This window comes from Aphis gossypii, chromosome 1, assembly GCF_020184175.1.
Source record: "Aphis gossypii isolate Hap1 chromosome 1, ASM2018417v2, whole genome shotgun sequence".
Taxonomy (NCBI): domain Eukaryota; kingdom Metazoa; phylum Arthropoda; class Insecta; order Hemiptera; family Aphididae; genus Aphis; species Aphis gossypii.
The window spans coordinates 55,667,585-55,680,906 of NC_065530.1; the positions used below are offsets into that span (position 1 = coordinate 55,667,585).

Here is a 13,322-nt window from a genome sequence, read left to right on the forward strand (position 1 = left end):
AAACAATAAATAACTGTAAAACTGTTATGCACCATTTCTTTGGTAACAGGTAAATATAATCTATGATACAATTACCACACATATATACAATAAATATATGTATAATCAACGGTATAAATGTATAATACTATAATGTAACTAACAAGTAGATAATTGATTTTATATTTTTTTTTTATTCTTAATTAATAATTCAAATAATTTTTTTTAATAATATCCTGGAAAAAATAAAAAATTACAACTCTAGAAATTAACAATTTATATAATTTTTTATTAACAATAATAGAATATATTCTAAGATATGAAAAATAGGCTAAATATTTTATTTTGTCCAAAATACGCTTCAATATGCAAAATAAATTTTTCCCTAAAACTCTGTGGTGGATAAATCCTCTACATTTTTCATTTTCATAAAATTACATAAAGCTATTAGCTAATTATAATATGTAAAATTTGAAGATCCGCTCTCTAATTATAATATTAATCTGATATATTATTATGACAAAATGGAAATGCCTAAAGCGTACTATGTCTAACTAAAAACGTAAACGCAACTACTACTACCACTGAAGCAAATCTGACAATTACAAATAATATTGTTATGTTTAGTATAATATATTATTTAATTTTGCAAATTCTTTATCGAAGAATTTATTAAACAAAACAAACATCCGTATACCGTGAATTGTTCTGGTTCAACCTATGTTTATTGTTTACGCAAACGCAATGTAGGTAAATGGTAATTATTTTGTTCTATGGTATCAACAACAACAACTACTGCTACGTCGAGTACTATCAAGATATCAGACCTGTTATCTCTTATCAATGTTTGAGGACTATTATAATGATTGATAATGAAATGATCATCGTACACTAATATTATATTGCTATTATGTTTGTTAAATTTTTTGTAATAAATGACAATTATTTCGCTGTTCACGAAGCGGGAACACATTCAGATCTTTGAAATCTAATTAAATATTTTGTTTCACGAATAGATCAACAACACTATATCTTCTGAACAATGAACCCCAATATCGAAGTTGAAAGTTTAGTGGAAAAATCAAGGTGAGCAATTTATTATTTTTGAGTTATAATATTTAATGTTCAGTTGGTTTCTATATGTTTTTCTCATATCTTGAATGTTTATATTAACATAATACATATTTAGTATTATATTCTATTTTGTACTTTTTTTTGAGATTTGTGGTTATATAATCTATCAAAGCACTTGATGTATTTCGTTTCTAAGGCATCGCATACATGTAAAGTTGATTGTATATAAATGTCACATATTTTCATTTTATCAATATGTAATTTGTTATTATTAAAAACCGGTATAATTATTTAATATTCATTAAACATTTTAATTATTACACTTAAAATATATTTTTTAGAAATGTTTACCAGTGAACTAATAAAGTATGATTTATAATTGTATAATTTTAAAAATATAATGGTTATAATTTTTAGGTTTCCAAAGACTGTAAATGAAACTCTAGGAATAATTGCTTATTTTCCATTTGGAGTTATACTAGTTATTTTGAGAGCTTTTATTGCATTAAATGCATTATTTTTAACAATTATTTTGAGCAATTACCCAAATATTCGGAGGTAAAGTACATTTATAAATTTACTGTATATTATTATGATTGTTTACTAATAACTAGGGTTTACTTCCATAGACCACTTCTAAAAACTATGTCTAGTGTTCTCGGATTAATTGTAGTTAAAAAAGAAAATTCTTCATTAAAGAAAAGCAGAGTGTTGGTTTCAAATTATTTATCATTGTTTGATCATATTGCATTGCATTTGGCAACAGGATGTTTTACTGTATGTATATAATTATTAATTATAAATTATCATAATTTAGTATATTTTTGTTTCAACTTCTCAGCCAACAACTTTATTCAGTACACCTGTAGCATTGTATTTTGGGATGATATCTACATTGATCAATGACAATGTTACAACGGAGACCTCCATATTGAAACAATTTTTAGTTAGAAATAATAAACAATCTTTGATGTTATTTCCAGAAGGAGCTTCTACTAATGGAAAATGTGCTTTACTTAAGTAAATATATAAATTTTAGTTATTTATATTTAAATAATTATAACAATTCTTTTTGTCTATCAAAACACTAGATTTTCTATTGCACCAGCTTTAATAAGTGATAAATTACAACCAGTAGTATTAACAGTCACTCGACCATCATTTGTTAATATTAATTTATCAGTACTTGGATCAAATAATATTTCAGAAGTATTTTGGTTTTTTTTCGTTCCATTTACTAAATTTGAGTACAAGTAAGTAAACTGTCAACTGTTTTAGTTAACATCTATATAATTTAATATTTAAATTATTTTAAAAACAACAACAGACTTCTTGAAGTGATTCAGCGATCCAATGACGAATCGGATGAAGCTTTAATGTCCAGGGTGGAAAAAGCTATTTCACAAGAACTCAACATATCTACTTCAAATATTACCAAAAATGATAAAGTATGCTAGTAAAAATTAGTAAATTTTAGTATGAATAATACTATTGTATTCTATAAGCTATGATTAATATTAGCTACCTTTGTTTAATTAAATTACATATTAATTTTAGGATGAGTATAAAAAAAAATATTTTTTGGAGTTGGCAAAAAATGCTAAAAATCATAATGTAACTCTGGAGAATTTTGAAGAAGATCCAGAAATATTAAGAATGGCTGCACAAGTTACTGATGTTCTTCCATATGTCCCCAAAAATGTCATTGTTGCCAATCTTAGTAAGCCAACTAATAAACTGCTATTTATAAAATTAATTTTATCTTTTCTTATTTATAATATGAATTGTTTTTAAAAGATATTACCCGGGTTTATGAGTTTATTCATATACTTATCAATCTTGCCAAATTATTTTACATTTTAAGTAACATGTAAATTTGTTTCAAGGTTGACAAGATATAATATTTGAAATTTTATTTTGCATATTTCAAGGTTTTTGTCATTATTTTTTTTCATTTTTAGTAGAATTCAATTTTTTTTTTTTTAAATTATTGTTAACAGTTAATAAAAGAAGGTATCTTTAATTTTAATGTGTATCATGTACAGAATTTTTTTGTAACTTAAAATATGATATATCTACTTTTCAAAAATATTATTATTTTATAAACAAAAGTATTAGTCAACCTGCAAATGTAATAAAAACAATTATAAACAAAATGCATGCATTTATATTCTATATAAAAATATTAGGATGGTATTAGGTTTTATTAAATATATTTTTTTTTGAAATTTGAAATTTGAAGATCATAATAACATACAATTTTTTAATCATGTTTTATTGAACGATCTTACAAACCTTAATCATTATTATATTATTTATTAATAATATTCGATATTATTATTTATTAATAATATTCGATATTATTATTTCATTAAATGATTTTTTTTCCCATAGAGCGAACAAGATGTGTTGACATAACAATTACTAATATACTTGATGGTACTATTAAGTTTACTCCATTGCCACAGTCTTCCAAAGAACCAAAAACACCGGTAATATGTCATATTATGTAAATTATTTAATTATAAATTTATTTTCTGTTACTAAATACTTCCCTGCTATCATCATATCATAGTGAACTTTTTTGAATTACACACCTCTAAAAATCAAAAAATATATTCAATTATGACTCCCCTGAATAAACGAAACATTTTTTTTTTTATTAATTTATACAATATCAATATTCACCTTTTAAGTGCTTACAGTTTAGGAATCGTTGTCTTAATTGTATAAATACATTGATGTCAGATTTGCGCTTTTTTTCAATTATTATTCACTATTCATTATTTAGTGGCAGTATTTATTTTACTAAAGAATGCATATATTTGTTATGATTTTAATAAATAAACAATCGATTATCAATTATATAACAGTAACTTACTTATCGGAATTCAGACTTCAGTCATCACACTTGTATTTTCACAAATTATTATCATTTTTCAATATATATATATATTTATTTGCCACATTTTGAAGAAGTTAGAGTTATTAAGACCAAGTGTATAAAAATAGATTATAACAATGATTATATAAGAGCTGAAAAATTTATATATGAGAATTTATAATTAAGTAAAGAAGACGACAGGGAAGCTATTTGTTTTATGTAGGATTATAAATTATAATATTGTGCGCTCAATAATAAACGATTATTATCAAATTTACTATTGATGAGTTCAATAAAATAGCATTAAATTTTTTATTTTACATTTAAATTTAATTTAATTTAAGAGAATATTAGTACAGTGTTTATTTTATCTTACTTACACACAACATAGATAAAATACAATACATAAAATTGATTTTTTATGATTATTGAGTAATCTTGTAATAAAACATTCCATTATGAAGGTTGCAGAAATAATATTTTTTAGGACTTGACATATTATAATGGTTTTAATATTTGACTTTGAAAATAAGAAAATTGATAATGAACTCTCAAATATATTATTTTTCATAATTTATATAATATTAAAAACTTAAAAAAAAAAGATTTATAATGTGAACATAATTTATTTCACAAAAATTAAACATAACTATTCGCCGACTATTTTTGTTTTGCTTAAAATTCTGTCTTTGTTATTAAGTACTACAAGTTATTTGGGTCACGAATAAGAAAACAAATGTAGTTTCAATCTTAAATCATATTTATTTTTATTTTATAGTTCTATACTGTTATAATATTTGATCAATGATTTATAATTTTTGTGATTTAACTTAATAGACTAAAAGAACAGAACCCAATAATTTTGGGGTTGGATCATTCATGGAGAGAAAAACAAAATTGATTGATGAAGCTCGCAAACGGTACATTAAGAAACATGGACTTCATCATTTAGTTTAGTGATTTACACCAGTGTGTAGATGATGGTTAAAGAACAATAATGTACTTCATCATCATTGTGAACATTTCCCAATTTAATTAATTTGAACGCTCTTTGTTTACTATTTTTTTTTTTTTTTTATGGAAATGGAGCAGGTACTTATTGGATATTATAAAACGCGTTTTTCTCCTTTGTACAAATGTTAACACAACTCTTATTAAATAAATTTTTATAGACAATATTTATATATTGTATTATTACTTATTGACTTATTGTTGTAATTTTACTTCTTATGTGAAAAATATTATTGTCATTTGATTGTATTCTTAACGCGTTAATATATGATACATGTATAAATATTAAATAGAACACGTACGCAGATCAAGTAGTGTTGTTTTATGATATATTTGTAAATCGATTTATTAATATAGGTAATCATTTCTATTTTTTTTATATAAGTATACATATTATATTTATCTAATAATATTATGTTTATGGTTATAAGACTATTAACAATTTGTATTACGATATTTTGAAATGATAAACAATATACACGTTGATTCGAGCTTTACAAATTTTTATTATACTATACATATCAGGGCATACAAAAAGAGTGTTTAAGGTCAATAAACTTTCAAAATGGATAAAAATAAAAACAAAATCAACAGTGCAGAGGAATAGAATAGTGACCACAAGTGTTCAAAAGGAGTTAACACAAGACAGTATTAAAAAAAAATAATGCATAATTAATATATTATACTACATAATATAGTATATAATATGTTTATCATATATATATATACATATACATATAGCATGTACTATGGTACAATTTATATAATTTTTAATTTTATATTGCTTTGGATACAAATGTTTAATAATAATAATTAATTTTGATATAATATTAATTTATCCCCTATTTACATTAACACGAGGTAATTATAATGAAAAACAAACAATAAATAATAATTTACATTATTATCAGAAAAATATTATGTTACAAAGAGAACCTAGCACAAAATTCTTATTTATAAGTGTCAATAACATTTACTATGTAGACAAAACAAAAATTATTTATTAAGGCACCTTATAATTATTAGACAAAGCTAGAATGCACTTACCCGAGATTATTATAATAGTAACAGTAGGTTGTAATTCTTTTCACCAAAAGTTCTTTATTAAGGGTTCAACAACGATAAAAAAATCAATAGTTATTTATACTATTATCGAAATAAATTGTGAGATTTAATAATATTTATCACGATAAACAATTATTGTTGAAGACCATATTAATTCCATTGATGTTAGTTTTTTAAGAACTTTGTAAAATATCAACTAGTCTAGTAGATACATCATACATGATCCACTCAGTAAAATTTTTACTAATGCTTATTGTATCAATAAGTTGTAAAGATTTTATGAAAACTGAGATTATTGTTGTACTATAAAAAAGCCACTGCATTGCTCTTAAGGTCTAGTAGTATAAAAAAAAGGATGGTATTGCAAATTGTACAACTGTTAGAAATTACCTAGGTAAAAAAATCATATTATTGCGATCACTTAAACTTATTTTTAAAGGAAAAAAAGTAAGACAAGAATACATGATTTTTATACAGTCTCTTACTTATTGAGCATACATCTTTTGAATACAAGTGACTAACTTTGATATAGTTAATTACATCCGTATAAAAAAAAACTACTCATTTAATGTACACTAGACCTTAAATATTGATTAAGAAAAAAATTGGTGACATATTCGATACAAGTAACATATTTATACATGAGAAGATATGTTGTCTTTGTATGTCTTATAAATACAGTGGCATAAGTTTTAATGTTAAGACAAACAAAAGATTTATTATACAAATCTTGAATAATAGATTTTAAATAAAAAAACATAAAATACATACAATATTATAGTCATTAAGTATTATAGTCTCGGTTGGTACCAAACAATTCGACCAGCTAAACAACCTGATACGAGCAAAGGATGGACCGGTGAGAATTTGGTACAAAGTACAATGTTAGCATGAGAAACATTTGTACCAATCTCATGAAGTTTTACACCTGGCAGTTTTGGTTGCAAAGTAGACAATTCATCACAGTTGGGTGAAAATGATAATAGTCTTACTCCGTGACTGAAGGGAGAGCATATTATACGTCCATCGCTAGAATAACAAAGTTCTTTGATGTACCCTCTACCCACATTTGCCTCTTCAATATAATGTGTAAGACGGTTAAAATTTTTATGTATTTTATGATTATGGGGCACTTGAAATCTATTCATACAATTGAGAACAAAGTTGTTACGTCGTTGCCTATTGCCAATAAACACCACTGTGTCTGTACCAGTTCCTACTTCTACGGTATTACGTCTACTTGGACGAGTTATATCATTTCTAGAATTTGGGGGTGTATAATTACGCATTCTAATATCAGGAGTCATACGATTAGTATTTCGGTTAAATAATACTGTGACTAATCGCTCTGAAGTGGTATCATCATCTGCTATTATTTCTTCCATGTCTTCTTGTTCTTGTTCTTGTAATCCAGTTGCACTACGTACAATTCGTACACCAGAATATGTTCCTAATATTCGTTCTCGTCCTTCTAAAACATATCATTTTTAAATAATAATTATTAAGTAACACATAAAATCAATATTTAAAGTAGAATATTATTATAATACTTTGTTGTCTCAAAATATTATCCTAGTCATACAATTTTATTTTAATAAGTATTTTGTATGATTTAATGTTTCAATATTTAAATTTGAGATAAATAGCAAAATTTAAAGGTTATTATGCAATTTCCTACTTTAAACTTTAAATACTTATCATTGTTTTTCTTATTTGTCCAATTCAAAATGTAAGAAAAAAATACTGTATAAAAATAAAAAGTAAATCAACTTAAGTTAGTAATCATTAAGTGATTAAGATTTAAGAGTGGATAACATTTAAAAAATATGAAAAGTATAATATTCCAGATGTGTAAATCAATAATATTCTAAAATAAAAATAGTTTTACAAAAATAATTTATAGTTTTTCAGGCTAAAAGTAAACCATTCTTTTGTACATATATAAAATGAGCTGCTGTCTGTCAGACCCATCTGCAATAAAAGTTATTTATGTGTAGGCATGTATGGATACAACTAATATATAGTTTAATTGTAATCTGAATATATTAAATAAGTAAGTACTGGTTTTATTGCTTCAACAGACATTAACTAGGGAAAATTAAATAACATATGATTGTGTTAACATAAAATACCAATGTATATCTACACATTCTACACAGATATTTCATAAATGACTTATCTTTAAGTCTCATAATCATTGCCTACCATTGCCTTTTGAAGGAATAAAAATCTTTAAATTTAGTATTGTTAAGATAACATGGCGGATTTGATTAATATTGTAAATAAAAGTTTCAAGTTTCCATGATAAATATTATTGATTTACAAAAAAAATATTAAAATTATTATTCTGAATTCTTTATTAAAATATCTAATTTCATCCAAATTTGAACTTCAATTGTTTATAAAAAATATACATATATTATAATATATATTTTTTTGATTGTTACTGCAGTTTTAGTAATAAGTATTTTTCAGTCACAAGTCATAACTTATGGGTAACGCATACAGTAAAATTAACTAACTTAATTGGAAAAAAAATATTACATGAAAGTAAATATATTAGATATTTAATATTATAATAGTATATTATACATGCCTGATAAATATCTTAAACTTCTTATGCGATTACCACTATTAACATTCATCATTGCTTCCCATAAGTCAGCTTGGCGATTGCCTCTAGATGGTCCTAACACAGAAAATGGTATCATACTAGTTATTCCAACATTAATGTCTCGAGGAATCACAACATGTGTACGTCGGTGAAATCTTCCTTCCCTGAAATATGAAAAGAAATTTATAGATCATTTTCAAAATGTATTTTTAATTATTGATTACATTGGGTCATCAGCTAAAGAATGTTCCAATGAATTTGCTTCTTCAGAACTTAGTTCTTCAGGTTCACTTTGTTGTTTAGGAATGGCAAAGTCTTGTATATCATGTACACATGTCCATTCAGACTGTTCATCAGTGGTAACATTTCGACTTAATACATTCCAACCTTGTGGATGTACCTGATATTAAAATGTTTATTTAAATTATTTTGATAATAAAATATATACATGCGAAAGCATTACCTGGATAGAAGATATTATTTCAGCATCATCATTCCTAGGAAAATCTACGATGAATTCAACACGATTTTTATCACGAGTAAACATGTGTGTGTGTGCAGCTGCATTAGGAATGGTAGTTTTACTTAGCTGCATCAAACGATACATATTTGGCTAGAAATAATATTTTTAGGTACTTAATAATGTTTAAATAACCATTCAAAATTATAATAAGATATATTTGTTAAAGCAAAGAAATTTAAAATATAAGCCTCTAAAAATAAAATTTAAATAGATAAAAACATTATTCATATTAAATTGAAAACAAAGTATCTAATAATCACAGCAATCACAAACACCGTTTCATAATTATTATTTTTTAAGCTCATTTAAATAACAAAATAATTTTAGTAGCATTAATTTTTAACTCAAAATATTGATAAAAATGCAAGAGTAGAATAATGATACTAAATAAGTTTTAACTTTAAACAAATAATAAATAGTTTTTGTGGAATTATTTACTGTAAAATAATACTATAGGAAACAAATATAAAAATTACAATACCAAATGTGGTAATCTAGGTATATTATTAGAATATAATTATGTGATCTTTTTTCTTATCAAAGTAATTAATGTTATTGTAGTTTTTGTAGTTTCAAGTAATAAAAATTTGTTTAGAAAGTTTTTAGCCATTATTAATTATTACTATTATAACTGTACTATTATGCAAATAAAAACTAATAATTAATAGATATTTTAAATATAAAAATTACTTTGAATCCTTGAATATCTGCACCAAGTGTTTCCAAGTCTAAATTGTTTATAAGTAATATGAAGCCACTTGTCGTACAAACAATTAACTTGCTAGAATCAGGAAGAAGTTTAATACGCATAAGTCCATTAATGTGACATACAGAGTTATTAGGAACTCTTCCTTCTTCTGAGTAACTACATCAAAAACAAATAATAATTTAATTAAATACACTTTAATATTCATGTTAACTATTATACTACTGATCACATAAAGTATATTTACCTATTAATATCCCATGTGTAAATTTGCCCATCAAATCCACTGGAAACAAGTAAATTGTCTTTTGCTGAATATTCAATACTTTTAACCCAATTGCAATGCCCTCTCAATACTCTTATATTGTCTTTAAGATTTCGAACATCCCATAATGCTATTGTTGTATCATCACTACAAGTTGCAAACATTCGAGAATCTAAAAACCTAGAATAAATCATAGATAATGATAAGACATAATTTTAATGACTATTATCAATGTTTAGGAACTTTATAAAAACAGGGATAACAACACATTTACCTACATTTATATGTAATAAAATAACATTACTGAACTATAAATAAATGCTTTAAATTCTAAAAATTTTATTAGTTTTAACTCTATATTTTGCTGCAAAATAATACTTGGAAAATAATTTTTAAAACAATACACTAAATTATTAATACATTTTTTCAAAATATCCGTAAAAAAAGATGTTTTAAATGTAAAAAATTAACATATTGTATTATACCTAGGACATAGGTTAAGTGTCCCTCTAATCATAATGATATATATAACATGGTACTTTTCTTCTATTTAATTAAAATTTTATTTATAAAAAGAACATTATAGATTTACAAATAATTGAGTGCTTACTTTATACAATTAACACAATCATTATGTGCTTTTTTTATTGATGTTATATACTGTTGAGTTACAGGATCAAATAACATAATGCTCTTCTTTTCACATGCTGCTGCCAATATTTTCCTAGAAAATTAATTGAATTATCAATAAGTAATTTATCTTAATTATAAATAAACTGTTGTAAATTTTTAAAAAGATCATAATTTGTAATTTTTATTTGTTTTTTTTTTTTAAAGTGTTTCAATAAACTCATTGAATATTTTTGAATAATGTTTCATAGAAAATTATATTTTTATAAAAAACTCTATGGAGTTAGGTATATTAAATTAATTGTAACTGTATTATTTTTGAAAATATTGCTATGGCTAAAAATATTTTAATCAAAGGTGAAGGTTATAATTGGTATTAGTCATTTTATTATATATATAAGTACCTTTACTATATATAATTGACCATGATCAGAAAGGTTATTAGTTTTTTTTTTAGATACTTAAATATTAGAGTAACATGTGTATTACCAACAAAAGTTATATATTTATAAATTTCAAGTTTGAAAATTAAAAAATTGTTTTAAATGTATTTACCTAATATAGATTTTATTCAATGATAGTACAGAAATCGTTGTAAATAGATTTACAGAAGCTTAAATATTGAAAAAAGAAATAAGAAATGGTATACATGGTATTTTCTAAACGATTTAAAATGATATTCTTTTGCAGTTTTTTAAATATGTCTTTATGAAGTTTCATCAATGGATGGCTTCTTCAATCAAGACCACTTAATACCTATAAATTATAATCCATCACTTGTGCTTGTTTACAATTTTAAATATATTATTATGTGTTATATTCTACTATTTATGTCTAAAATTATCAAAAAAAAAAAAAAAAGGTCTCGATAAGTCAATTGCTTTAAAGCAATATATTGTGACAACATTGATACATACAATCATGTACAACTAACTGGCCATATAAAAATAATAAATTTAAAAATATATAAAAAAAATAGGAATATAGTAAATGATAATGCTTATTGCTTACCCATCTGGAGAGAATTCCAAATTGAATATACCAGCTGGATTGATGATGTCGCTGTTTGAGTTGTCATATTCCCATTTAGCGATGGGATATATTGATGTATACATTTCGCAGTGTAAACGACTTTGATCGCCAAACTTGGGTCGGAAGCCATACTCGCGGTTACGCAAATACGTGTCACGGAAGTTACAGGTACGTCTGCGTTTGACACTCAGTAAACTGTCCGCATCATAATATGTCGTACTCATGACGATGGTGACGACAACGGCGACAACGAGGCTGTTAATGCATACGATCAACGTACATGAAACCAAGCGTTATGCACCTATGGAAGACGAACCACCGCTAAGCGTAGGTACTTTGTGAAATCACAATTTTTCAAAAGCTATCGAAGACAAAAGTCGCTTCACGACTTACAACAAGAAGAGGAGGAACAGACGATATCCTAGGAAAATAGTCGCGGTCCGGGGTTCGACGTTAAATTTTCATGTTGAGTGCATCAGCAGTATCGACTTAGCGCAATAGAAATCGAGAGTTGAGTAGTGGCTATCAGCGAAAAAATAATAATATAACTTTTCGTTATCAACGGTACCGTGGTGTCGTTATCAGTTTATCAAAATCGTGATCCGATGATGCGTGTCGTCGTCGTCGTCGTCGCCGCCCGACGCCCGTCAGTGAGTCGACCAGACGTACACACTACAATAGTCCATGGTCCATGGCGTCGAAATCAAAAACAATCTCTCTCATACGTGACAAACGTGTAAAGCTGAGACGATGATAATATTATAATAAATTATTATTATCAAATCATTGCCTATGCGGTTTACGAACTACGGTCAACACGCTCGCTAATGTACACAAACAACAACGACACGGCGAAATATCACGAGAAACACGCGCCCGATGCGTTAAGCACGTTCGTCTGTGGGTCGATTCGACGCTGTCATGCCTATTGGAGGTGGCGTGCCGCGTGCGCCGTCCACTGTGCCCACAAAATCGCGACTTACCGGTCACGAGCGGAGTAGGCTGTTGTTTCGTTTGATTCTCGACAACAGCTGCAGCTGCGACGACGGTGTGCATTCGGTGAAAATACGCTTACGTAACGCGCGACGACGGCACGAGCCCGACGGACGCGATAGTTTTGCGCGTACGCCGTGTCGCAACGCAATAATAATAATTGTAATAACGTCCGTGATGAAGTCGTCGGACGTATTTTCGAACACGATAGAGAATATATCGGTCGCGACTTTGGCGGCACGATAAAGCGGCTTTGTATATAGTATATACTATTGTGTGTACAACAGTGGTCAACGTTTAAGATAAAAAAAAACGAAAACCGCCGGCAATCGATAAAATTACGATGAGTAACCACCGATGATAATATTATAATTATTATCGTAGTCGAACGTTTTTCGTCTCGGCCGAGCTTACTGTGACCACTCGTTTTGTCACAGATCGTCGAAAATAATATTGTGTTATTATCGCGTGCACGGCGCGGCGCGGAGAACGAAAAAAAAAAAAAAACGCTAAATTGGAAAGTGTTTCGCGCGTTTTCACCGACGC

General features: G+C 26.4%; 3 protein-coding genes across 4 annotated transcripts in view; 2 read left to right on the top strand and 1 right to left on the bottom strand.

Annotated features, from left to right (window-relative positions):
• LOC114127068 (PCI domain-containing protein 2) overlaps nt 1-13,322 on the top strand; it is a 564,778-nt gene that overhangs the window by 136,828 nt on the left and 414,628 nt on the right. The window lies entirely within an intron of this gene.
• LOC114127080 (lipid droplet-regulating VLDL assembly factor AUP1-like) lies at nt 855-5,259 on the top strand. The gene is made up of 9 exons (XM_027991209.2): nt 855-1,065; nt 1,471-1,611; nt 1,683-1,830; nt 1,895-2,073; nt 2,145-2,306; nt 2,381-2,501; nt 2,611-2,773; nt 3,448-3,545; nt 4,775-5,259. The coding sequence occupies exons 1-9, from the start codon at nt 1,022-1,024 to the stop codon at nt 4,892-4,894; spliced, it is 1,176 nt and encodes a 391-aa protein (XP_027847010.2). The 5' UTR covers nt 855-1,021; the 3' UTR covers nt 4,895-5,259.
• On the bottom strand, nt 6,748-13,301 carry LOC114127071 (DDB1- and CUL4-associated factor 10). Of its 2 annotated transcripts, XM_027991186.2 has the most exons (9): nt 12,177-13,292; nt 11,763-12,084; nt 10,732-10,845; nt 10,104-10,301; nt 9,841-10,015; nt 9,091-9,240; nt 8,852-9,027; nt 8,610-8,791; nt 6,748-7,484 (listed from the first exon to the last, which is right to left on the bottom strand). In XM_027991186.2, exons 2-9 carry the CDS (start codon nt 12,005-12,007, stop codon nt 6,805-6,807), a joined length of 1,920 nt encoding a protein of 639 aa, XP_027846987.2. In that variant the 5' UTR covers nt 12,008-12,084; nt 12,177-13,292; the 3' UTR covers nt 6,748-6,804. The 2 variants fall into 2 exon arrangements, with proteins under 2 accessions (XP_027846987.2, XP_027846988.2); XM_027991187.2 differs by having other exon boundaries at nt 6,748-7,481; nt 11,763-13,301.

Coding starts and splice junctions, on each gene's coding strand:
- LOC114127080 (XM_027991209.2), top strand. CDS start 1,022: ATGAACCCCAATATCGAAGTTGAAAGTTTAGTGGAAAAATCAAG. Junction 1,066..1,470: donor AGTTTAGTGGAAAAATCAAG/GTGAGCAATTTA, acceptor TATAATTTTTAG/GTTTCCAAAGACTGTAAATG. Junction 1,831..1,894: donor TGGCAACAGGATGTTTTACT/GTATGTATATAA, acceptor TCAACTTCTCAG/CCAACAACTTTATTCAGTAC.
- LOC114127071 (XM_027991186.2), bottom strand. CDS start 12,007: ATGAGTACGACATATTATGATGCGGACAGTTTACTGAGTGTCAAACGC. Junction 9,241..9,840: donor CAGATATTCAAGGATTCAAA/GTAATTTTTATA, acceptor TATTATTTCTAG/CCAAATATGTATCGTTTGAT. Junction 7,485..8,609: donor AAGTTTAAGATATTTATCAG/GCATGTATAATA, acceptor GATATGTTTTAG/AAGGACGAGAACGAATATTA.